The sequence below is a fragment of the Meriones unguiculatus genome, chromosome 18 (assembly GCF_030254825.1).
Source record: "Meriones unguiculatus strain TT.TT164.6M chromosome 18, Bangor_MerUng_6.1, whole genome shotgun sequence".
Taxonomy (NCBI): Eukaryota; Metazoa; Chordata; class Mammalia; order Rodentia; family Muridae; genus Meriones; species Meriones unguiculatus.
In genome coordinates this window covers 28,451,429-28,478,902 of record NC_083365.1, presented here as the reverse complement: position 1 = coordinate 28,478,902, position 27,474 = coordinate 28,451,429, and the positions used below count along the sequence as shown (strand labels likewise).

The window sequence follows — 27,474 nt, the reverse complement described above, 5'->3', positions numbered from 1 at the left end:
TACCCAGTTACAAGTGGTTACAAAGAAGTCAGCTGAAATCGACAATTAAGACTATATGCTTCGATACTAATCTAGGTTTTCTCACATCATGCTAATCTATCCCCAGGTAACACATTTTTAAACACACACGCTTTTAAAAGAATATGTTTGCTGCTCACAGGCTCCCTCCTCCACAAACATGTACCAAAGGAGGTTCCAAAGTCCCAGATAGCCACCAAGATAATTAGTGTGTGTATATTTGTACAAGAGTATGGTATGGTGTGAGGTGGTGTGTGTGTGTGTGTGTGCACTTGTCCACAATTGTGCATGTGGAGACCACACATGGACATGGGCTATTTTTTTTTATTCAATTACCTTCCACCTTATTGTTTTGAGACAGGGTCTCAGCCTGACAAGTTGACTGGCTATCCAGAGAGCTCCTGGAACCCCACTTTCTCTTCTTCCCACTGCTGAGCTTACAAGGTGCATGTTGACACACTTGGATGTTATGATACTGGGGATTTGAACTCAGGTTCCCATTCGTGTACAGCAAGCATTTTACCCACTGAGCCATCTTCCATGGGCCACGATCAAGCGTCATTTTAGCAATTTGCATCCCACTTTTTTTTTTTCCAGAGCTGCAGACTGGCTTCCCAAGGCTCTGTCTGCAGTTTTATCCTGCCCATCCTGTCCCCTCCGGGCACGGCAATGAGCCATACAGAGGACAAGAAGCAGGTGGTGGGGAGAGAAACAGAGGTCTGAGTAATAGGCTATGAATGATTTCATCTCATTTCTGTTTGGATTAGCAGAATTGCTCTGTGGAAGAGATTTTCCCTCTCATGTCACACAGTGAGCCTAAAGAGAAAAAAAAAGACAAATGGGGTATATTGAAAGGAAGCTGATAACTAAATCTAAATGCGCTGTGCTCCCCCTCCCCTGCCTATGGAGATATTTAAGTGTTCTCAGGCTTTAATACCATGTAGGATTATGCCGCTCTTCACAATATTTCCAGACTTCATGAAATCATTTGCACCAACTTCAGCTGTATTTACAAATGTGTCAACACCTTACGTTAAAATTAGATGTACTGAATCATTTTACATCTTGTCTGTCTAACTGGGATTGTCCCTATGAGCTTGTATCGTTACAACTTAGCTGATGGTTCCAATGGCTTATACTGAATGTACACACTTCCAGCATGAACAAGTGACTGAATTAGGCGTCCTGCTATCAACTGTGGGTCCCACTCCAATTCTTTTGTGGTCCATTCAGCTCTGTAATTAGAAGGACCCAAGAGTTGCTGACTCTAAACACTATTATGGAGTGGCTTGGGCTCTTCTCTTCTGGTACTTCTAGACACATCAATGGGACCTCATGTCTATCATTATGATGCCACCAGAAAGAGAAAGGGATTTAGATGCCCACTGGAACTGAATGTAATTTTCCCTGGAGCCTCACATTTGAGCTGAGCTTCTCTCTCATACAAGACAGTAGCCTGTAGATGCTGAGGAATATCAGAATCACCAGGTCCTCCTGCCACAGTACTAATTTCAGTAGGCCTGGGGCTGGCCTGAGAATCTGCATTTCTAAGAAGGCTAGGTGATACTGATACTGCTAGTCTAAGGACAGGATTCTGGGAATTACTGTGTTAGAGGAATGGGTGGCTCCTGTGCTAGGATGGGAGAGGCATCTTCTGTTTTGAACATCCTGGTGATTGCTGCCATGGAGCAATATATATGCATACGGCGCTTTGCATACTGCCACTGTCCACCCTTATGACAAAGTAAAGAATGTCACATTTTGTATGTGAGGAATTGGTTACCTAAGGAGGGTACCCTGCCTTATATGTCACAGTGGATATTATAGTACCATGACTACTGGGGTTAATGATAGATCTTAACCTCATTTTTCTAATGTGTGCACAGTGACTGCATAAAGCATCAATGCGAAGAGATAGACATCTTTCCTGGGCCTTATAGAGCTGTAACTTAATTGGCTTAAATCCTGTGGTAGGCACAGAACGCAGAGCGGTACACAGGGAACATCTAACTTGATGCTAACTAGAGCTTCAATGATAACCACCCCCAATTTACATCCGTGTGAACTGACCCATAGGTTACAGAACTCTCTCAAAATCACATAGGTCCCCGGTGCAGAGTCTGGACTTAACAAAGGGTCTTTAACCACGCGTCACACTATTGCCTTTTCTGCAGTGTAGCGGGAGAGATGACACTTGGACAAAAATAAAGTCATGTCACACTTAGAAACAGCATGCATATTAAAGAAGTGAAGCCTGGTTTTGAATAGACCAAAAGGGTAAGGGAGCACGTGTGACAGAATGGCTCTGTTAAGAAGGCAGACCAGCCACAGGCTGCTGGTAAACAGATGCTAAGAAAGAGGTGGCAGCTCAGGTAGACTGCATCTTCCTGTAGAAAGTGTGAGTCACACTGGCTTACTCACATCCATTCAGTAGTCAGTGCTATGCCCATAGACAGGAACAGGTGGTGTCAGCTCGGCTGCAAAGACAGACTAGTCAGGCTACGCAGGGCCAAGACACGCTTGTTCACTGTATGGACTCTGTGCCACAGCCAGCAAGACACTGTAGGAGTTTATGAAAGGATGGTGTCCCCGTCAACGCTGTACCTTAGGAAGGGAAGTCAGTGGTGGAGGAAAGGAGGGCAGAAAGGATCATTCTCTCATCTGGTTTCTTTCACATGGTAGTGATGGAGTAAGCAAAAGAAACCATAGTTGGGGGTGGCGGTGGTATTCGCTGCTCCTAGTTCTTGAGACTGCTTTGTCTCTCTCCTGGCCTATGGTGACAACCTCCAAAACGTGCCTTTAAAGCAAGTTGTGGGCTAATGTGGCAGCCAGAAGCACCCTTGCCAACCGCATCTTTGCAAACCACATCTTTGCTCTCTTGCTACAAACTCTCCCGGGGCTTGCCCTCGAGTTAGAAGTCTGATGCTCCTACAGTGGCATCTAGTTCTCCGCATCAGGACCGAAAATTTCTCTGAGAGAAATTTCACGGTGAATATGTTAGGCTCTGTGCTCTCTGTCTTGTACTTATCAGTCACACCTCACACAGTTTTTTAAAGGGATATGCTCAAAATTTAGAAATTATTCTGAGCAGGCTGTACCACAGGCTGGCTTTGCCTGGCTGACTGTGAGTCGACAAAGCTTACTCTACCCCGACGCCCCTCTAACTTCATCCACCAGAAACATGCTCCCCATTGCTTCTGCTCCAGCCATTCTGACTGCTCTGCACTTGCTGTCACCCACATGTCCTCTGCACACACATTTCCCAGAGCCTACCTCTTTCAATGTTCTCACAATCTGCGCTCCTATTTTTTTTACTCATTCCTACCCCCCAAATATCACACAAGTAATTACTTATTACAGAGGTCTCCTCTTCCACTCTTTGCAAAGAGACGGCCTCCCTCTATCACAGTCTTCTGCTTTATTATGAGCTGATGTGAATCGGTATGTTAATTTTGTTATGTTTCTGCCCTTTCTTCCCCTAGAAACAAAGTGAGCTCCAGAAGAGTCCAACTTCAGTGCCGTGTCTCTGTCATTTCAATGTCACTTGTATCAGTATCAGATGAACTGGAGACACTCACCAAATAGTTCCTAAAAGAATGAATAAACAATCAGTGGGTGTGGTCTTTGGGCCTCCACTTTGCATATCAGAACAAAGAGTAATAGGAAATGAAAAAAACAAAAAACAAAAAACAAAAAACTTCTTACAGTTGCCTGGAAAGTGTGACTTGGAATCTGAACTTGGGGCTAAGAACAAATTTTACTAATTCTTTTGGTGTCAGCCCTGTTCTGGTATTTCAGGAAAGATGTCACATCTTACATAAAGGATACATACACCTATTCATGAGGTACTGCCTATACCTCCAGGCTAGGAGGCATTTTTTGGGGTGGTAGTCCTATCCCTGCCATGAGTATCCCTGAAAGTCGCCACCGGTAGAAGGCTACCCTTTGAGTCACCTTGTAATGAGAGGGTACCCCAGGGAAAAGCTGTTTAAAGGTCCCGATTCTATGTCTAGAGGAAGAATGTTGCACTAGACACCTAATTCAATCAAATCATCTGCAATTTCAGTGTCAATTTTCCTTATTAACATTTGTTTTTGTAGCTTCCAAATAACAAACGCCTTTCACGAAGGTAAACTAGAAATCATGACCATGGAGGCAGAAAATTGATAACTTTCTATCCAGCCATGAATACGTTAAGATTGTTTCATATATATATGAGACACACACACACATACACACACACACACACACACACAAACACACACACCAACTTGTTCTGTGATCTGAAAAGCTCCTTTCTACTTTGGGGGCTCCTAAGCATTAAGAAGTATTCCAAGACTCCAGGTTGGCTCCTGGCTGAATTGTGGCCCACCACACTTCAAGAGCCGCGACCCTGGGGTGCTCTGCAGAGTATGGTGTTTCTGGGTGTGCCTGCTCTCATTTTCTCTTCCTTGTGTATCCCACATCTCACTTTGGTTCCACTCAGGCTATAAAAGAAAGAACAAGTCCCTTTAGAAGATTGCAAGAAACGGTAGAGGTTCTTGCACAGCACAAGAGACATGACTTTCCCTAGATAGGAGAGAGCTAAATAATAATGGTGCCCTTTATGTACAGGACAATGAAAGAGAATAAGGTAAATAGGCTAAATGAATAGCAGGTAACTGGCAGAGTCAGCTAGCTCAGTTATTTCACCACAAAAGGTTCAACTCATGACTGTTATAAATTATTAAGATTTTAATAGTCTTCTTAGGTAAGTATTACCTTTGAGGGGAAACAAGAAACTTATTGGATACAATTTCAAATATGATGACATGGAAAGGTATACTTTGATGTACAGAATGGTAAAGGTAATATTTGTAATCATTTATTCTGCTAAGTTTCATTAAGATTTTTATGTTCTTTCAGTTAAGAGTAAGAGGGTAGCTGGAGCTCAACAGAATTGTTGAGATTAATGCTGAAATCTGAACACTAATAAACATTGGTTCTGAAAGGGAACTTAAACAATATGCCTTGAAGCAAGATTAACTAATTTGCTCTGCTACAGAGTCACAAAGAAGCATATGGCAAGCACAGACAGTCCATATAGATCTGACAATGTTAACCACTATCTGTAAGGAGGCTGTTCCGTATGGGACGGAGGCAGGACTGAGACATGTTTCCTGTATGTGGCTAGCAAGTCAGAGAAACACTGAACAATGGCCAACGAGAGGATAAGAACATCAGATCATGATTGTAAGAGTAAAATATTCCACTCTAAAATTAAGTTAGAGAACAACTAGCATGTAATAAGATAGTCGGCATCCTTTGCTGTATTCAAGTTCATCCCGGAACTTGCCTATGCTCCGAGGGAATGATAACATTCAAAGGAAACAACAGGCAGATACAACTGTACCCAAATCAATGAGCTCCAGAAAAGTAGAAACTGAAACACTTAATAGACTACACAAAGGCTTTGTACCATAATGACAAAGAGGTTCATATGTCGTTGAAATGTGGTAGAAAAAGAAGCCAACTAAAGCAGGAAAAAAAGCTATGAGTAAGTGATAGCTATCAGAATAAAACAAAAACACATGGAAACACTTTTTCTTTCTTTTAATAATGAAAGAAATTGCAAGTATATGATCTTGGCTATATCACTTTATATCTACTAAATGTGCAAAAATCAGAAGGAAAAATGCTATATGAACTGTAGTTTAGCTTATGCAAGGCTGAGCATGGTGGCTCTCAGTACAGCGCTTTTGCAAGGCAGTATGGTAGTATATAAAAAGAGCCATGAGGAAGCCCATAACCTCTGACGTAGCAGATTTACTTCCAGGGATAATTCAAAAGCAGCAAGAAGGAACGCACACAGCTGTGTCAAAAGCCTTATAATGGTTCTAACAAAACACAAGGAAACCTGGCAAGAATCTAAATATGCAGCAGAAATACTGTCTAGTAAATCACAGGAATTCTTTAGGATGTTCTAGCCTGTGACCATTAAAGGCTACAATCACCAGGGGTAGGGAAAAACAGAGAATGTTTATGATACACCATTGTGACAAGATGCAGAATTTAGAGTATTTTCAAACACTGCTTGTGTATTCATAAGAATGATAAGGAAATCTATAGAAGTAAAATAGCTAGAACACAGAAGATGGCTTAACCTGCTAAATGCTTGCCTTGTAAGCACAGGGACCTGAGTTTGACCTCGAGACCCCACGTAAAACATGTGAGGCTTGCTTGTGCTCTCAGTGCTGGGGGTTAGAGACAGGCAGAGTTCTAGGGTTTTCTGGACAGCCAGGATAACTTGCCTAGTGTGCACTGGGTTCAGTGAGAATCTCTATCATCAATAAATAAGGAACTTAATTAATTAATTGTGGATAGCATCTGAGGAACAACACCAAGGTTTTCCTCTGGCTTCCAAATGCATGTGCACACATGTGAATGTGCACCTGTACACACAGGTACTCATTTACTCATGTACATGCATACTCACATACACATATACATAGACACCTGCACATATACATACTCACCCTTCCCATGAACATTCATACACATATGCATGCTCACCTGCACACACAAGTACTCTCCCACCCATGAGCAAGCACACATGTACACGTATATAAATGAATGTGTACCTACACACACACACACACACACACACACACTCAAATAGCCACTTCCATGGTTGCAGAACTATTGCACTTTACCCTGCCCTAAATTTTTCTTTAGCACTCTGTCCACATCAACACTTCACTAAAATGCATCCATGTGTGTACGGAGGACCACATGCTGCATATATTTAAAGAAATGGACTTCCATCAGTGCACTTTGTCTGTTTAGCAAATAAACCACACCCGTGAGCAACCGAAGGTTGAATAGGGTCCTCCATAACTGACTCAGCCTACCTGACAGGCAGATGGGAACGCACTGCTATTCTTTTTGCCTTTAGCTCTAGAATGCTGTTTTTCAGTCTGGTGTTACAGGAAAACCTCACAGAGGAAGTCTCTATTTACTTTACGATACCCAAGACCTCCATATTTTACTATTCCCTGAGCCTCAGCTCCAGATTCTGTGGGGGAAATTCTCTTGCCATGAGGTCCCCCCACCCCTATGCATGGGTTCCAGACCCATTAGCTAATCTGAATCTATAGGTTCCTCTCTTTGGATCTCACTCTAGCTTCTGAAGACTTGGCTCGCCCCAATTCTACACTTCTCAGGGTTGCGTATGTGCAGTTAGAAGGTGCTAGACCTATCTTTCCCTTCAGCGGCAGGCTTGATGACCACCAAGTCTGGCAAAACTCCCAAGACTTCAGTCCAAAACCCGCTTTTTTTCTGTGAGGGATAGATAGATAGGGGTGAGCAATACCTCTTCAGCTCTGAGGACACCAAAGGAGCCCGTGAGAATTTTCAGGTAGGTCTTAATCTGTGAATGCCTAGAAATTGGAACAATTATTTCTCTTTAATTACAGTGAAAGAGAGACTTTGCTAAAAACACACTAGAACTCAGAAAGCACATCTAAGGAAAAGGAGGGCTATGAGCACAGGTTAATATGAACTGTGATTAGGAGCCAGAGCCAGCAAATGAGACAACAGGCATTCACCAGTTATTTTCCAGGTATCATAACTCCATCCTAAATCCATGTGAACTCCAAGGAACCCAAAAATAGCATATTTAACTCTCTTCTTCACTGTCAGACCCCTCCAATCAGCTATATAAGTGCCTGTATTTCCTGGGCTGGAGGAAGAGACCCTCTCTCTTCTAAAGTTCTCTGTGGAGAATCAAACATGACATGAAGATTTGATGCTTCGATTTTCTACTCATTACAGTAGATTATGAGTCTAGAGCCAGCAGGCTGCAGTGCCTGAGATGGCGGCTGCAGAAAGCAATGGGATGGAATTCCAAAACGTTTCTCTCCTAAGATGTCCTTCACATACATGTGGGCAGCTCAGTTCAAGCAGGGCTAACCCTTTAGATCAGCAGTTTCCAACCTTTGAGTCATGACCCCCACAGAGGTTGCATGTCAGATATCCTGGATATCAGATATTTACATGACAATTCTTGATGGTAGTAAAATTAACAATAAATAAATAGCAATAAAGTAATTTTATGGTTGTGGGTTACAGCAACATGACAAATGGTATTCAAGGGTTGCAGCATTAGGAAGGTTGAAAACCACTGCTTTAGACACTTGCTTTAGTATTTCAGAAAAAGCTTTCACATTCTGGGCATCTTCAAGTGTGTCTTAGGATATCAACAAAAACCCAAATCATGAAACAAACTTTAGTGAAGTTCTGAAAGGGAAAGAAGTTATAGCATCCAACAGCCCAGTTTCCTGAATTCTGCTTCATGGCTTGCTCACTTGAAGTTAGCTGATGCCAAGGAACTATTAGGTTACAACTCACGTTGAGTTAAAATGGCCATCGCATATGGTGGTGGAAGGCCTATGGTGATCACTACTCCATCTGCTTCTAAGCTGTTATCCCAGAGGCAGCAGGGTGACTGGGGAACTTCACCTCTCACATCCAGTGCTGTTCTTTCTTCTTGCCTCTTCCCATCACAGAACTGAACATGCCCTGAAGACAGTGCGAGAGAGGCTGCTTTCCTATGACCTCCTTTATCTTTTAACACACACATTTTACTGCTAAACAAATTCAACAGTCTTCCCTGTCTCATGTCTGCCAATATAGGCCACGTTCACCATTCTCCTGTTTTATGATTAATTGAATCCAGCCAACCCTTCATTTTGAAAGTGTCAAGGATGATTTTTTTTTTCTGGATGAGGAGGTGGTCCAAGTATTTAGTTAATGACATTAATTTTATAATATGATGAAAGCATTTGAAGACAATAAAGTCAAAGGCCAGTGTCTAATTTAAGAAACTGAAAATTCTGTGTCATCAGTGTAAAGGAATATGGATGGATATGGAAGAAAAGGGGGTAACGATTCTAATTAAAAAAGTAATTGGCTCATTTCTTTTCAAAGTATACTTGTCATTGGGTGCATAAACACACACAGTGTGGGGTAGGCTCTTCCAGGCCAGGATGTCAACTTGGTGTTTGTTGTGCTTAGATGTGGTCCATTGAGTAAGGAGAAATTGGCTTTGGTCATTAGGGTCTGCTGCTGTGGAGACAGAGTTGCTTTTATTTTTTCTTTTTTGGAAACCAAATGCCCTGAGAAGGAAGAGCTCTTGGGTGCTTATACTTAAGCCCTGATGGCTGGGCTAAAGACATCCCAGGAATCTTCCTTCCAAATCTTCAAAGGCAAGCAAGCTTTGGCTGGTGAAAGGGTGGTGATAAAGCATACACGTACTGCATATGAAGCCTTTGGTTCAAGTCTCAAAGCTACAAAAGTTTTGACTTCTAAGACTTGCTGCAGATTTATGCAGCCATTTTCCGTACTCCTTGGCCTGAGCTACTGTTGCTGGTGAGATGGCACTGAGTTCCCTGCTAGGCCTGGGATGTGACAAGGTCTGTGGCTGAAGCAGGAGGGGGTGGTATCCTCCACCAATGGTGAACAGTTGGCTGCTTGGGTGTGGCCCTTCTGAGATGCGGCCACACTTTTCTTTGAGCAACCAGAACGCTGGGATTGTAGCTCTCACACACAGCTCTTGCTATTGCGTTTTTTAAATGGACAAACCGACAGGAGAGATTTGTCAAGGTATGGACGACACGGAGACCCGATGACAAGTATACTTTGGAAAGAAATGAGCCGATTACTTTTTTTTTATTAGAATTAATTTCCTCCTTTCTTCTGTATCTAACAGGTTTCTTAGAATCAGACACTGTCAAGTTCATTCCTCACATAAAATGACCCATCAGGCAGATTTGCCTTCAGTCACTGCTCTTGTTCTTATCTGAATTACCCATACTCAGATTGCTGGTGATAGAGCAGGCCAGTGCCATACAGGGTGAGGACCAGTAACTTTGCCCACGAATTTCTTTTTACCAAATTTAATGTATATCCAATATCTCCTACCAAGAATCTAACATTTGAAATGTCAGAGTACCATGCATTAAAAACTTTCAATATTATCTCTATCATTTTCTCTCTATTATAACATTACTGTTTATCCTGTGGATTGGCAGATTTAAAAATAGGAGAAAAAATTTTTTTTATCATAAAGCACTTACTGATTATATACAATAAGTCCTACTGTGTGCAAATACCTCCACCTATGTGTACTCTAAAGCCCCTCCAACCGGCTATCATTTGCTGTCTGACTCTGTTCCTCCCTTTTCTGAAGTTCTTACAGCAATTGCTGACCTTTTCTTTCTAAGCATCCTATATCAACACCTGTTCTTTATTTTTTTTTAAATCTTCCTGTCCCTGATGTACTAGCCCTGCTAAGATCTTGCTGCATAAAGAGGAATTCATGCCGTTTTTTTTTTTTTTTTTCTATATCAATGTCATACGCCTAAAGCCAACTTCACAACAAGCAAAACCGCCTGAGTTCTCCCAGGAGTACAGAAAGGGAGAAACTCCTTCTTTGAGTTCTGTGAACATGTGGACTGCAGACGAAAGTGCAGCTGATCCTGACACCTAGCTCCTGCACCAGAACCATGTGGGCACCATGCTTCTGAGTCCCTTGTGGGTTTATTATGAAAAAGGAGCCCTGGATCCCAGCTTTAGACCAAAGTCCTTAGAGAATCTTCCATGAAAACAAAACAGGAAAAGAAACCTACAACACAAAAAGTGGGCCACTTTCCTGAGATTTTGATCTCTTGTGTTTGTAGAGGTCCGGTCTCCCATGGCCATTCTTATTTTGGGGCCATTCTTATTTATGCATCTACTAGGGCTTGAATATAGACCCTAGTAAATGCCAAGGAAATGTTTGACCATCAAGCTGCATCCTTAGAGTGGTTCTCAGGGTAACTGATACAAAGTCATGCTCAAGATCCATACTTCTGCAACTATCTAAGTAATTCTGGACCCTTCATCCATGGAATTAGCATGAAACTTGGCAGTTAGTAGGTACTCTACCCTCAGAAGCATCCTGTTGGACCCATGATGAATTTTCTAACATTTCTCCAGACCTCTATAGATGTTTTAAACAATTATTATGTCCCGATGGCTTTGATAATTTTAGCACGGACATTTTATTATACTCTCTCTGTCACAGTCTCATCTCTCCTGCCATACATGTGACATATAGAAAGACTCAGTTCTACTACAAAATCTCCATGTCATGAGGGCTCAAGACTACCCAGTCTTGATTGAGGAAGAGTTTCAGCTTTCTTTTAGTTAGTTACCCCTAATCTACACAGCCTTACAGCATTAGCCGTCACCTGGATCCTTCTCTAACTGCCTCCTATGCAGTCTGGGTCTCACTCCTGACCTCTGTGCTCCTCAGAGCCTAGATGGAGAGGGAAATGGAGTTGGGAGAACAGAGTAGATTAGGAGACAGGGACCGTCACAATTTCTTGACACATGCTCCTCTCAAGTCACCACACAGTCACCTCATACTGTCTTACAGGTCCCCAGGCCTTCAAGATTTGCCTTACTCAGAATTCTGCACTCTCATCTACACTGCTCTGCTTTTGTCTGTGTCTGCTGAGCTGTTATCTCTCAGAGTCATAAATAATATAATACTTGGGCAGTACTTTTACTGGATGTTTTCAAAAGCCTACCTTCCAGAGACCTAGTTTAGGTTCAATTGTTTCTTTCACTACCTTGCTCTTCTGTCAGATGGAAAAAAAAAAGCCTCATTTTAAAAACAATTCTCCTCTACATCTGTGAATGGAAGCCGGGGACCAAATAGAGCACACACCATCTGATTTATTTTTTTCCCACAGTGGAAAAAGGGAATTTATCAAACTGACATGGAGAGGATAACATTTTGGCTTGATAGCAAAACCTCACTTGCCCAAGCCACAGGACCTCATGGCTTTGTTGGAAAAAAAAAAAAAAGCATTCTAAATGGTAAAGTTTCTTACAAAGCTCCTGGGGAGTGGGCAGACCACCTCATAAATACCATTGCTCACAATTTGGGAAAAAAATTAAAAAGAATCTATACGGTTAACGAAACTAAAACTCACTTGTATTCATCTGCCTTTTTTGTTGTTTGTTTTTTTCATTTGTCCTTTTTCAACGGATGGGGGGAAAACCAAGTCAGTCGTTTCTCAGTAGGCTTTGTGCTTACTAGTAATGCAGTGTGATGACTTGACACCAAAATGAGTGTCAATCACTTCTCCCCCTGGGTGGGGTGGCTGCAGATCAGGGTCTCCAGAAACTCAAAGAGCAATCACATGTAGTCTGAAAGCGTGAGTGGGTTGCCCTCAAGGAGAACTAGAGAGAAAGGTGGACAGACTGGAAGGAGGCAGGCTGCTCCTCTATCTGCTAATCATTTCACTGCCTCTTTATCAGTATACACAGATAGCTGTGCATGCAGCTTGAAGAGTCAGAAAAGGAGGACCTCATGGCCACTCTAGAAGGCCGTGTCAGGAGACTAGAAGATGGAAAGGATCACAAAAGTGCTCTTTATTAAGTGAGTGAAGGCATACAGCATAGCATAACACAACTATGAACCATAGGATGTCTACTATCTCAGAGAGAACAAAATGTCTCATTAGGTTTTCATATTTAAACGAGGTGTAGGGGGAAATGGAGCCTAGACAAATACCTTATTCATCGCTGTGACTGATAAATCCACATTCTCTATACAAATAAAGTCTTATACTGCCACTAAGGAGATTTAAGTAGCCTTTTTTTTTCTGATAAGACCAGACACCCCCCCTCCCATCTCACACTAGCTGGGGTTAGCTTGAGACTGGCAAAGACAAGAGCAATAACACAGGCATAGCTAGTGCCAAAATTCAGCCCTATGATTACTCCCAGTGACACAAACTCCAAGACACATTAAAAAGTTGCTCAATTTTCTGTCTTGTGAAAGTAATCATTCTTAAACACGCATACACTTGCTTGGATAAAGCAGGGAGTTGTCTGGGAATCTAAGACAAAATCATGCCTATATTTTGGAATATATCTTAAAAGATGTAAGAAAGACAATACTGTTTTACTAGAGGATGGTATGCATTGGAAAAAAATGGTCATTGTGAACATTTGAGTTTCTCAGCAAAATTTTATAGCAATGTTCTTCAAATTAAGCTGACCCTAAATTGAAGTTATTTTTTAATTACTTGAAATAAAGATGCAAATTAGAAGGGTTACTTAGGATGTGGAGGAACCCTGGGTCGTGCGCTTTAGTCTTGACACTGATTTCCTTTACATGGTGACCTGACTTGTTTCTTATTGGTGGTACTTGTTTCTGTTAAGTCGGTCTGTAGTACTGCAGGTGCAGCAGCTGATACAAGAATGCTGTCCAAGGTCTCATGGGCTACAAACGAAGCCAGCTGGACCTTGCTTCAGGAGATTCAGGAACACTAGGGATGTCATATAATCTGACTCAGCAGCTTCCTGCTTAGGAGCCCCTGGGGTGTGAAGGAAGATAAAATTCTGGATTTAGCCTGAAGCTCCTTTTCCCAGATCAAGTTTGTGCATATAAAGCAGATCTTACTGATGCTTTTTGCTTCGAGGAGATCTCTCTCTCTCTCTCTCTCTCTCTCTCTCTCTCTCTCTCTCTCTGAGTGTGTGTGTTAAAACCATGATATACCTCTGTCTTACACTAGAATGTATAGAAAAATGAAGTAGCCATTCTTAAAAACATGATCATCTGGAGGCAGTTGTACCTTTGTCTTACACAGGAATGTGTGGAAAAATTGAAGTAGCCATTACTGAACAGAGCATGGTAGATGTGAAATATGAAAAACCTTTTTTTTTGATACATTTCCTAAGACACAGCAGTCCAAACATCACTCTTCAGAAGGAGGAACTAAAGGAATGGATTTTTAAAGTAAACATAGATTATATATTTTAAAAAAACATACTATAGGCTGTTTTTCTTCTGCTAGAATTACATTTTAATAGCACAGTCCAATAAATAAAATAAAGAGATAGAAATAAATGCATCCCTTTTATGCAAGGGGATAAGCTCAGAAATGCCATCTTTCCAAATGTTGAATGATATCTATTATGCACTAGGAAAAAAAAATCTACATTTTGGAAAAGCATTAAAATGAAGTTTATATGGTTACGGAAAAGTAAGTAATTATGGACTGACAAAAGGGACTGGCAGAATAATACAGCAGTTGAAATTCCTGCAAGGAAAATATTAAAGTAAGAAACCAATTAGAATTGTACGTGATAGGATCAAGGATTTAGCACTATGAATTGGCTATTTTCCAGTGCCCTGGGAGCAGCAGAATCTAATAAAATCTAATAAAATTTACAGATAAAATCAGTACAGCTAGAGATGAGGTCAGCACAGACTAAGTGGCTCCACACGAGGAGAGAGGAGTGTCTGGAAATGGTTTGTGTTCGTGGAAAAGATTCAGGTTGCGAGAGAAGGCCCACGCAGCAGGTTAAACTGATACTACCTGCTGGAATAAGCCTGGGAATATTTCAGAGCTACATTTCCTCTGCCCCCGCTGACGTTGGCTGAAGACAGCTAGTAAATCATGTATTGTACCTTGGTTTCCACCCCTCTGCTACCCATCCGAACAGGTACCTACAAGGAGCAATGATGGATTGGGGTTCATCCATCATTGTTGTTCATCCACTTGGCAACCTGAGTCAAATGTCTCGGGCCACAGAGTTATCATTCCTGGTGTCTACAATCTTCTCAGGCTTTCAGAGTTATTCCTGGGGTTAAGTCCGTCATGACAATATACTGGCTGCAAATGTGGAGTCAAGACTAACCACAGACTTGACAACTCAGCAGCGCAAAAGGGTTTGCTATGCTTTACTGTTCAACATCCTGTTTCTATCCCTCAGTGGTAGGAAGCCATAGTTTATGCTGATACAGAGTCTAATGGGCCCATTTCTAGGCTGAAAGAATACGCATTTGAGGCACCGGGATCATTAATTCTGAAATCCAGGTAAATTCTAAACTTGGATAGGCATTTACGGATAGTCTTCACTAAGCTGGCATGGAAAAAGCTCACGAGGAAGATAAAAATGTAAAGTTGCCAGGGTAGCAAAGAATGGAGACACAGTTGTTCAGGCCTGCTGGGACGCGGTGTCTCTCTATCCTCTGCGGCTGTGCTCTGAACTGCAGAGTGAAGCCTTTCGTTTTAGAAAATCAACACCACAGCCTTCTCTGCATGGCTGACTCAGTAATCACAGTTGAGTTATCTGTACCTATAAAAAAAATAAAATCTGGAAATTTCTGTACTTAAGAAATAGCTGAACATTTCTAAAAACAAGCCATAATTTTAGAAAGCGATTGAGATAAACACACAGGAAAGCAGTATGTTCTGCTCAATCCTTGTAGCAAAGATATGAAAACAGCAATACTGAGGAGCGGTCCCATCATGAATTTACATCTCCTGCCCCTCCCACACCCAGAGAGAAGGACTCAGGCGAGTCAGCAAGGGAAAGGTTTTCTAAAGCAAACTCCTGAGGGCCTCGTCTTAATTCTCTCCTTTGGAACAGAGCTATAGTTTGTCTTGGCACCCTCTGCTCACCCAAGCATGCTCAGTGCAAACCTGAAAGGAACAACAGCAAGGGAGAGAAATACCTACTGTCAGCTTCCATCTTTGCAAACAACCATACTAACCTCTGCAGAACAGGGGTCATTTTTTACACCTGGGATGTGCTGGGCCTTTTGGTCTTTATTCTTGCTTTCTTCAGCAAGGGTCCCACTCCCCAGTTGCCACTCCTACTGAAGAGAAGATTACAGTACCTCACTGGGAACAGGGAGTCTCTGGCATCAGGCTAATTTTTGTTTACTCAGATATCCAAATTGGTGTTTTTACTAATCATTCACAAAACAGAAGCAAGTTGTTTTCTCTAGTTCAATCAATTCTCTCCTCAATATATAATTTAAAACTCTGGTAGCTATTAAAAATGAATTACATGATCAAAAATTGTCTAATAAATAAAGGGAAAGGTTTCTATTCTCTTAAGGTTTCTTGAATTCCAAATGTGCTTTACTGGTAAGAGGTAGACAAGCATCATAAGAGACTGCCTTTAAATCCACATAACTAACAATTAACGGTTCTGACTCCTTCTGCTGCAGACTCCAGGCCACAGCCATCACTCTCCCCACCACAAAAATTACTTATCTTCTACAAAATCTCTCACGACAACAGATCAATGCACTGAAAAAAGCTCAGATACCCAAATTATTCTTTTTATCATCTATGGATGTTTTATAAACATGCTTATATTTTTCCCTGAAATTTTTTTTTACTTTTTTATTTCTTATTAATTACAATTTTTTCGCTTTGTATCCCAGCTTTAGACCTCTCCCTCATCCCCTCCAAATCTGGCCCTCCCTCCCTGTTCTTCTCTCATGCCCCTCCTCCAGTCCACTGATAGGGGAGGTTTTCCTCCCCTTCATCTGACCCTAGCCTATCAGGTCTCATCAGGACTGGCTGCATTGTATTCCTCTGTGGCCTGGTAAGGCTGACCCTACACCAGGGGAGGTGATCAAAGAGCCATCCACTGAGTTCATGTCAGAGACAGCCCCTGTTCTCCTTACTAGGGAACCCACTTGGACACTGAGCTGCCATGGGCTACATCTGTGCAGGGGTTCTAGGTTATCTCCATGAATGGTCCTTGGTTGGAGTATCAGTCTCAGAAAAGACCCGTGTGCCCAGATTTTTTTTTTTTTTTTTGGTTCTGTTGCTCTCCTTGTGGAGCTCCTGTCCTCTCCAGGTCTTTCTATTTCCCCTTTCTTCCATAAGATTCCCTGCACTCTGCCTAAAGTTTGGCTATGAGTCTTAGCATCTGCTTCCATCTCCTGCTGGGGAGAGTCTTTCAGAGGCCCTCTGTGGTAGGCTCCTGTCCTGTTCCCTGCTTTCTCCTTCTTCTGATGTGTACCCTGTTTGCCTCCATGAAAATGTTTTTTAAAAGAAAACAAAAAACACAGCTTTTGTTTTTCTTAATCAGAAAGCCACACTTTCTGAGATGACTATGGTCATTTGACAAAGCTTTTCTACCAGCATTTCAATGTGTAAAAGCAAGAATGGCAAGAACCCTAGGGTTCCTGTAACAATCAGCAAAGCTAAATGTTATCACAGGTGCAAGACTCCATCAGGACCACATAGGCATACTGGTCTCATGTGCAGTGTTAACGCCAGCAGAGGATGGTATCATCACAGAACAGGCAATTATGCCAAAGCTGCAGCAAGTACTACAAAGTGGAGAATTTTAGAAGATCCTCAGCTTTAAAAATGCTGTGTGTTTTTTTTTTTTTTTCATTTGAAAATGTTTCTATAGGGATATGAAGAAATGTAAAAAGCTAGTTAACCTTAATGGCTATTCTTAATTGTTGACATTAACATTTAATTGTTCTGTTGGGTCACTTTGGGAGATAGCACACGAGAAAGAAAAAAAAAAGAATAGCAAACTAGCTTTTTTCATTTTTATTATGAATTCCAGCCTTATGGATGAGCAGAGCTGGAGTTGCATAATAGAACTGGGAGTCTGAAGCATCCAGAAGCTTGAATGAAGGCTGCACACTTCTGCCGTCGCACCAGGTTGAAATCTAAGGGCACGAGCTATTTAGACCACATCAAGAAGAAACAAGGAGAGACTTTGAAAACAACTTTCAACATCTTGAGTGTGTGGGGGGGGAGGGACTGACAAAAAGAAAAGAAGGAAACAAAACCGTGAGTCCACAGACAAGCTGTTCTCTTGGATGCAGGGCAGTGGTAGAGCAAGCTGCCTGGCTGGGATTTCTAAGTGTGCAGCCACCTCTCGGCTCTGCGAGCCTGAAATGTGTGGTGCAACAGTGCTTTATTTTCAAAACAGCAGAAGCACATAGAATGGACGTGCCCTGAACGCTTGACAAGTGAAAGGCCCAGGTCACAACAAAGACAGCTGGAGTCAGTTGTCCATGCAAAGTACATGTATATTAAGGAGGGGAAAACATACCCATTCCGAGAGGTCACTGAGCTAGCAAAATAAGAAACAAAACAGTGAGCACGGGATTTGCTGAAAGTTCAACTCATTTGAGGGATTGGCTGAGGCTTACTATGGAAAACAAAAACAGAACACAGTGAGAATCTGGTGGGTAGAGCTGTCCAATCAGATGACTGTTTCATCCTAGCTAGAAAAAGAAGTAGCATCACGTGCTAAAGTCCACTGCCATTTTTCTGTTGTTTTGTGCTGATGTCACTAAGAAACAGTAAACATACCATACGTTGTAGCCTAATTCTGACTTTTCCATGATACTATTCACATTAGAATAAGCTACCCAAGGAAAAATGCTAGTCCCTATACCAGGTGTTTTGAAATTTCTTAGGATTTCTCTTAGGATTATTGTAATAAATTAATCATCTTTTTTTTAAAAGAAGGTTTTTTTTAAATGTGAAATAATGTTTTCAAGATAGAATATCTTAAGTCAGTACCACATCATCAAAAAAACTAGTCCAAAAATAAAATATAAGTTAACAATTCATTTCTTCATAAATACCATGTTACCAAGGAAACACTTAAATTCATCCATCAGCACAAAATCCCTGAATCACATCGTAACTTTTGGAAGAACAGTGAGAAGGTATAGGGAAAGGAGAAAGAAAATAAATACGTTTGACAATTTGGGTGTGTGGAAAAAAAATATCACAGAACCCTTAGTTAATGGTCCCCTCATTTATAACAATATTTGGTTTCTCAAAAATAATGGCTTGCTATTTGAAGAAACAAATCTTGTAGAAATGATGGAATGACTCTCCTTCTGTACAGGATTTTCCAGGAGAACCAGGTTTCCAAAGGTTAAAGTATATCAATGCTTCGTCCCTCAGAGATGCTGTTCTGGGTGGACTTTGGATGGTTATTTTTGCTCACACCAAAGGAGAAAAGGAACAAACACATTGATTCATTCTGTCTAAATGTAGGAGTCCAAGTATTAAGCATGATGGCTTATACGAACAGGTCAACATTTCCATAGAGAGTCGGTGATGGGCTGTAGCCAAGCAGCTATTCCAGAGGAAGTGAGGTATTGACACCTTCCCATTTTAATTTAATGCAGGTATTGAACATAAAAACAATGTCCTCTTTCAGAGTTGTTGTAACTGAAGTCCCAGATCTGTAAGAGATTTGCCTGGAATTATATTTCTAAGGGGTTTCAGTGCTAGCACCAAACCTAAACCATCTGTCTCTCTGCTTTGCTGCCTGCCACAAGTGAATATGCAAGGGGAATTCTAATGCAGGGCAGATTTAAAGAGCAGGTTTTGACAAGCATTTACAGGTAAGAACAATTTACCAAGATTTGTTATTCAATGAACACAAAAATATTATTGGTTTTGTAATAGCAGTTGATAACCACCTTCAGATTAAAAAATGAATGGGAGCATCTTTCAGAATCACGGTTACTGGTTTTCTCCCTTCTAAATAAAAATCAAGGTCAACTTGAGCTAATTAAGAATTTAATGGAATGAGACATGCTACCATTGTGCCATGGGATGTTCAGTTAAGAATGGAATGATGTGATATGCTGGTCTTACAAAGTGAGGGATGATGGGAGTGTCCTCAGGCTAATATTCTGAAGGGCAGTGGTCCTGGGAAGCCAATGAGGGTTCCTGAAAAAGTCACCAAGGCAAGGTTTTGAACAGCTCACAGCAGTGGCTTTTTACCAATAAGTGCTAAAAACGTTCACACTTTTATACCTGCTGTGGCTATTCTGGTGTAGCCTGGCTATCCTGCTATCGGGCTTTGGTGTATATTTAAGCAAGCTAGGATTATATCACCATATTAACACCTTGTACTTTTTTGACAAGGGAAACTTTATGAAGTATTCCGAGGGCGGAATGAAATACCCGGTGTTGGAGCTGAACCCTTATATGATTTATTTCTCTTTTTAAATGGTGTGCTATTTTTAGTAAACGACCATTAAGCTGATTTGTAATTATGCACCCATTTCCTCCATAGGTCTGGTTCCCTTTGCAATCAAACGTATTCTCGATCTGAAATTTCCCTCTGACAATTAGTGGGGGAACACAAAAACCGCAAACTCAGAGGCTAAAAACTAGATGACCAGGTGGGTGGCTCATTCTCTTCTGTAAAAAAACTACAGCAAAGTATAAGATCTTTTACCTGAATGGCATGCTCTAAGCCTATGCCTCATTGCCTGCTTACACCATCACATGATCCTTGGTGACAGCCCCTGGCTTTTCAACAGGCATAGATGTGTCATCTTCAAGAATCATCAATGCATTGTGAGCACGTCATGCCACATATGAGAATCTCTCTAGCAAATGTTTTTGCGTGGCATCCGCTACTCTAAGGACAAGGACAATGAAAGGAACCTGAAATTCATATTAGAGTTAATGGCCATTGTGCGAGTAACACGTGGAAATAGAGAAGAGCCCCTTTGAGGGTGTTTATGGTGAAGGTTCTTGCAGAGATAACATCTTTCCAGGTCACCTTTCTGATCAGTGTTAGAAGGTCGAATGTATCAGCATAGAAGATGTTTGAGTTTATAAAGTCAAACATAATTTTATGCTTCTGGGTTATGGATAAAATGTAACCATCACACTGCAACCATAGCCTTAATTATATATGAGCGTGTGCATGTGTGTACATGTATATGTACATGTTTGTATGCACACACACATATTTAACTTCTCCTTTTAGTTGTACAGGCCTGGCATCGATGAAGTCAGAACCCTTGTAAGGAGAAGTGCAGTCGGTAAACGTGTTCAGCATGGGCTTTCATGTCTGCCACTTAATGTCAGAACCCTCCCCTGTGCTTCCGGGGTCGGGCAACACTAAACTCGATATGTACCCGATCATTTCATAAGAGACTCTTTCCTTTGACACAGTATGCATTTTCCTAAGAAACTGTGATAGGAGGAGGTGGAGGGGTGAAGGAAGGAGCTGCGCCACTGTCCACTCTGACAAGCAGTTATGAGCACTGATCTTGTTTGCTTATCACTCTGTGAGGAAGGTTGCATTTTGGGGAGGTGGCAATTAAGGCACAGGAAAAAATAATAATTTATTTTAGAGGTCACCTAGTCAGGATAGGCGGGATTTAAAATATATCTGTGTGATTCTTAGGTGTGCTGCTATACTATAAATTAATTATTTTTGGAGGGTGAAGGGACAGGAGCTTGAAGGGAAATGGACAGTGTTCCTGGCTTCACAACATGTTAAATACTCGTGAACATTGCATAAACCAGAGGTCAACAAACAATTGCAAAGATCCTTTAACATTTGCATGCCAGCATTTCAATTCAAACACCTGCCATAGAACTGGCTTCATGTCAGGTGTCTATACTCTGGTAATTTCCCCAGAATAAAATTAGATCAGATCAGATCAGGAGAAAAGTGATCCAAAAGTGAGATTAGCTTGTGCACACTCTGAAAGGCAGTGGACCTCCCTGTCCAGAGGCCCTCGGAATTAAAATTCTCCCTTTCAACATACAGTTGGCTCTCACATGCCACTCGCTGCAGCTAAGGACATTTCAATAATAATTCTCCACTGTTAAATCTGGCTAGGTACTTTTGTTTTCTTTGTTTGCAAGAGAAATTGCTGCAGAATAGTAAATTCTTGCAAGGAAAAAAAAAAGCATCTGTGCACTCATCATGTAAAAGAACAAACACAGAAATCATTTTTTAAAATGCCCAGTTGCTGCACAGCAGTGAACAGGTGCAGCACACAAGGAGCAATTTTTGACTGGAAGGAAAAAAAAATTACACTCTTCAAAGCATTCTGTTTGGTAGCAGTCGTGATCATTACTGAAAGTAATACTTATTTAAAAGCAGTAAATGGCCATTTCCAAACAGAATGGGATGTCATCAAAAGGAGGCAGCATCCTGCTCACACATCCCCAGGCTCCCCTGGGTCTCATTATGCTCTGTCGTGTTAGCTCGCTTCCTTCTTTATTCTTTCCTCTTTATTTTTTAAACTTCTTTTTCTTCTCTGCTGAGTATTATCATCTAAAATCAAATTAACGGCTAATAGTAAATGTGCACAGTCACTTCAGGAAAGCAAAACAAACAGACTCAGGAGATTATATAAAAATAGCATTTCTCACACTAAAGACAGAGCCCAGATGGAAGTGTGAGAGGACTGCAAATAGCTTCTAGTGCCTGAAGCCGTTATCCAGGTAAGTGTTTTGAGGAGTCACCAATGGATACTAAAACTATAATAATTTTGAGAATGCTATGGCCATCTGTGTTTGTTTTTTAGAAAATTCTTCTTCTAAGATTTCCGGTGAGGAATAGTTAACAATAATAACAATAATAAGATGACAAGAAATAACTATTGGATCTTGTCTATATTTGGTAAAATAGCACAAAATGGCAATATGATACATTTTGGACACTAAACTAATATTGTAACTATTACCCAATGGATAATTAATAATAAAATGTTCATTTATTTTGAACATGAGTTTTCAAAAGAGTAGATTCCTCCAGCGTGGTTCAATACATAGTTATCTGGATGTTGTAAAGAACAAACACATTTTAAAAATGAAACTATGTTCAAAAGTCTTATACTGTAACATAGCTAGCAATTAACAAGGCCTTGGTTAATATATTCTAGAACAACAGCTTCCATTTCTTTAAATTGGTCTTCTTTCAGTTGGAAAATAAGTTGTTACTGGTCCTTCTTTAAGACAAAGACGTTGTTCCTATAAGATTAACTTTGCAACAAAGTTTACTTTCTTATTTACAAGGTTTGCCAACTGATTCGATCTAAATGATAAATGCCAAGAAACCCTTTGAAATATTTTGTTTGAACAACACAGGATAAGACAATAACCAAGGAATCATTCTGGGCATCTTCCTCAACTCAACTCTCTTTATCTATCCCAGGTCCATTGAGTGGACAGGATTGAGTGAGTCTTATTTGGCACTGACATGGGTGATACTTATAATCAGTCAGGTCTCTTCTCTCATCAAAGATATCTGTAAACAGTGAATCTTGGAAGAAGAATAAGCACATATTTTATTGTTTATTCATTAAAGTGGCAGTGTTTTAGGAGGGTACATGGAGACACGGAGTGTTGAGGTCAAGGCAAAGAGTAGGAACTGAAGTCAAAGGAGGTGAAGAAAGGGTGTCACTCATGCCAGTGCTCTAAAGAACAGAGAAGAGGTATCATCATGTTGTTGATTAAGCCAAATGAGTTTAATCAGAAGAGTGAAAAACCACAAAACTTTGGCATTTATGACCCCAGAGGTACAAACACTTTTACTATATAGGTCAGAGCATTCTGGCTCTAAGCCTTTAGAGGTTTTGTCTCATATCACATTAAGGACTGGAAAATGACCAAAATGTAAACACCAGGGCAATCACATCTACAGTTACTGTTTCTTCAACCACAGATATATTATGTCTGACTTTATTAATGTCAAATTAGAGTAAACCATGCTTCTTAGCATTTGCAAACAACTCCTCCCCGGGAGCAGGAGTATGTTTTCCGGGACAGGAAACTTGAACAGAGAATGCTGAGTGAAGAGAAAGCTTGGAGCCTTCCACGCAACACACTCGTAAGGTCAGTGTGGGCTTCTGTGATGATCTAATATCTAAACTGGTTCCTTGGAGGATGAGGAGGAATTACACAAGGGAAGGGAGAGGAGGAGGAACACTGTGCCACCCCGAGGAAATAGCTGATAGGTGACATCAGAGGCGAAGAGGATTGGAATGCTGTGGGCAGTGCAAGGAGTTGAGCGTGGCTGGGACACTGAGTGCTGGGTGGGATGTGGTGACAGATGATGCAGAAAGCCGAATGGGGCTCACCAAATACTGCAGGGCTTTCAGCTGCGGGTTTAGAATTCATCTCAAAGCACTAGAGAAATGAAGGAACTCAACACAAGGGAATACAATTAACTGGGCAAACATTTTAGAAGAGGCTTCGTGACTGCTGGGAGGAAGCAGTACAGAAAGAATGAAGACAGTCAGTAGGCTATTGCAGCATCCCAAGAAGACAGCGTCATCTGATGGAGAGTGGGGAATGGACATGGGGCAGAGACTTTGGTTTCCAGTGTCCAGCCACTACAATGATAGAATTCAGTGATCAACAGACATAATGAGTGGGTCATTAGGGGATGGGAAGATCAAAAACTGTGAAATATCTGGGCAACCCTCTGACTGGAGAACCTTCTGGAAGGTAATGGAGCACTGTTCCCAGCTTAACAGTTGTGATGACAGAGTTTTAAGGGAGCCTTGTATTTGCTCATCATCAGTGAATTAAGCCTGAATTCTACAGGAGACCTCCCCCAACTGTTGAAACCTGGTTGTGTTCAGCCTAGAGTCATTAAACATCAGTGAGGTTCTCTATGCACAAAGCATCTGCCTCACAGGCTTTTTTTTTTTTTTAATCTCAAGGTGTTCTTGGCCTTTCTATGTTCCCTGGTAGACTTGGGGGTAAGAGAGCATGAAAAGAATGTGGCAGTAGTGGTGTGCTCATCTATTTTCTGAGGGAAGCTGGTCATTTCAAAGGAGAAAGGATTAAAGTTTTTGAGTAAGAGGTATCTAAACTTGGAAAAAGGTTTTTCCAGTTCTAAACTGGAGGGATGAGATGTCAAATATGCTTTGGGGCTGTGGGGTGACTGATTTCCAATCCAGGGCACAATTCAGGTACTCACCCCTTCTCCGCCATTTTCAATGGTGTTCGCAAGCATTTCTTGCAGTGCTCTGACAGATAAGGACTGTTCCAGCACGAAATTGCAGACACAGAGATCTGGAGGAATGTACTGTGGAAATAAAACCAGAGTGAGGATGCCTGATCATATCAGTCACAAAGTGGCGCCTGCAAACTAAAATGACAGCTGCACGGATGAATAGAAATGTAACAAGGTAGCTTTTCCGTGATGCAAGTTAAGATGGGGCTTAATCTGGATTCTAAAGGATGAGAAGGAGCAAAGCATCAAGGGAACCATGCCCAAAATGTCAGGATCAGCTTGATTGAAGCCTGGTGGTACCTAAAGGTAAAGAATACACATATAGTCCTGCTGAAGAAGAGACAGGGGAAAAAGAAAGGAAGAAAGGAAGGAAGAAAGAAAAAGAAAAAAAGAAAGAAAGAAAGAAGGAAAGAAAGAAAGAAAGAAAGAAAGAAAGAAAGAAAGAAAGAAAAAACGAAAGAAATGGCTCATCTATACTCAAGACCAAGTAAGACCAAAGGAAGGTTCCCATGTACATCTCATCCACAAGAATTAGAGGAGAACTAGATAGAGTATGGAGTTAGACTATCATGGCTACATAGGAGATCTGTTTATTTGTAAGGAAAATCTGGATTTTGTCATGGATGAAGAGGCAGCAAGAGGATTAAAAGGGGGCACAAACAAAGCTCTGAACAAAGGAAAGTCCACGCAAGAACTTGTGACCCCTATAATAATCATTCTAATTTATTAGAGTCACTTAGGACTGACCGGTTAATGTCGTGACATTAGCATCTGTTCTGGGATATTTCTCCCTAATGGCTAAAGCACCTTCCCTGAACACTGCTGGTAATAGCTGCCACTCATCAAATGAGCATCTTCTCCATGCCAGACACTCTCCTAAGTGTCTGCATAGATTAGCATGCCTACTCTGTATAGGCACCCGGTAAGACAGGCACTCCTAAGCTCCCAATGGATAGCTCAGGAAACTAAGGCACAGGGCACTCAGGTCATCTGCATAAGTACTGCATTTGGCTGAGTCAGATTCATACTGAGAGTCTGTCTCTAGAGCTCATGCATTTAACCATATACTATACTAATGAAGATAGTAAAGATTTTTTTTTACTACAATCAGAACATTTCAGAGCAGCAAATAGTTAAGTATTTTATTTCTTTAAATACAGTGTTTAATATTAAGAAAGATTAAAAAACAAAACAAAACCATTGCCCTTAGAACCTTACAGCCCAGTTTCATAGTGGCCCTTATTCCTTGGGAATACAACTTGTGACTATTCTGAATGTCCACTCTTCCTTTGGAAGTACACCAGCACCATGAAAATAACAGCAATGAGAAAGATGAACATGAGTGGTAGTTCAAGCAGAAGGGAGTCTCTGACAGACAACTATGTCTTACCTGCTGTTTGAGTAGCTTGCCAGTCTATTATAAAACTGGGTTCAGCCTTCAACATAAAGCCTCTTTAAAGAAAAATTAATAAAGATAACAAAGTGTCTTAACTCACAGAGTCACGACCTCAATCAAGCAATCCTGAGCAGTCTCAAAAAGGAGACGAAATGACCACAAAATAAACACAGTCGTATCCAGGTAGCTGTGTCTGACAGTCAGACTATCCTTTGTGGGTACATGTTCTCAAAGTTGACGCTAGGTTGTTTGTGCCTGAGCATTTCCCGACCTGTGTGCTAATGATGAGTATGTATCCTCAAGAGACCTTGGCTTTTGTGCTTCTGATTGAACACTCTCCCTCTCCCCCACACCTTTGTGAACTTTTCTAGAGAAACAGAAGAAAAAAAAATCCCTAAAAAGGAGATCATGGTTTGGGAGAGAAAAGGGGTCACCTTATACCAAGCACGTCCTATGTACTTCATAAATATTCATAAAGCCTTTAGAACAGTACACAGCCTAGAAGCACTGTGCTATTATTCCAGCTTTGGGACAACCCACTCCAATCTCTCTTTGGAGTGCTTGCTTTGCTAAGTAAACCACTTAAACCTTGTCTCTCAGATGCATCTCTCCTTTGAGGAGAAGAGAAAAGCAGCTCCCCCACCTCCCACCCTTCTGTTCTTCAGAATAGGAGCAGCAACTGACAGCTATTCCTAATGCTTCAAAACAGGCAAAGCTGTTTCCATGGAGCCTGGTTTAAAGGTAAAGGTAGCCCATTACTAAGAGTTAGATAACATCCCAGACTTGTGTTTTCTATTTAAAAATAAAGATAACGGAATTGGCTGTTTGTATATTTCTCAACTTTTTCCAACTTCTATGTCCTGAAAAAAAAAAAAGAACTCACTGTCCTAACTACAAGAATATGTCCTATATGTTGGACCTTCTGGGAATGTTTTCAATAAATCTTTAAGAGCTCATTGTTAATGTGTTAATTAGGAATGGAACATACTATCCCAAAGGCTACTAGATATGGTGTCTTCCATTTTCAAGTCCTTTCCTGCTAAGGATATGAGGGAATTTTCTATTTAAGGTCTTTCTTCCTAAGGTCTGCCTAGTCAGAACATCTAAAAGCCTAGTTGTCCTAGAACTTTGGTAGAACAAGAATTTTCTCAATTATCATCATAACATTTTAACCAAAAAGAAAGAGTGTTACCCACAAAGAGTATCACAGTATATTTCAGTTTTTTCCCTTTTTTTTCAAAGTACATTTCCATAGCAGGTGATTAACTCATTTTAACGGACTCAAGACATAGGGAAGCAGGGCCTCATATCTAGCAGAATGCTAGCATTATTATAAGTAGTGTGCAATTATATGATCAAATATTTGGAGACTTTATGCCATACGCACATAATCACCCAACACAGGATCTCAAAATTTGCTATTGTAGGAGATTTTATACACG

General features: G+C 41.0%; 1 protein-coding gene across 1 annotated transcript in view; it reads right to left on the bottom strand.

The window, feature by feature from the left end:
- Window positions 1-27,474, bottom strand: part of Ryr3 (ryanodine receptor 3) — a 518,783-nt gene that overhangs the window by 295,145 nt on the left and 196,164 nt on the right. The window contains exon 3 of the mRNA XM_060371666.1: window positions 24,601-24,708. Coding sequence (XP_060227649.1) covers window positions 24,601-24,708 — 108 coding nt within the window. The remainder of the gene's footprint in view (window positions 1-24,600; window positions 24,709-27,474) is intronic.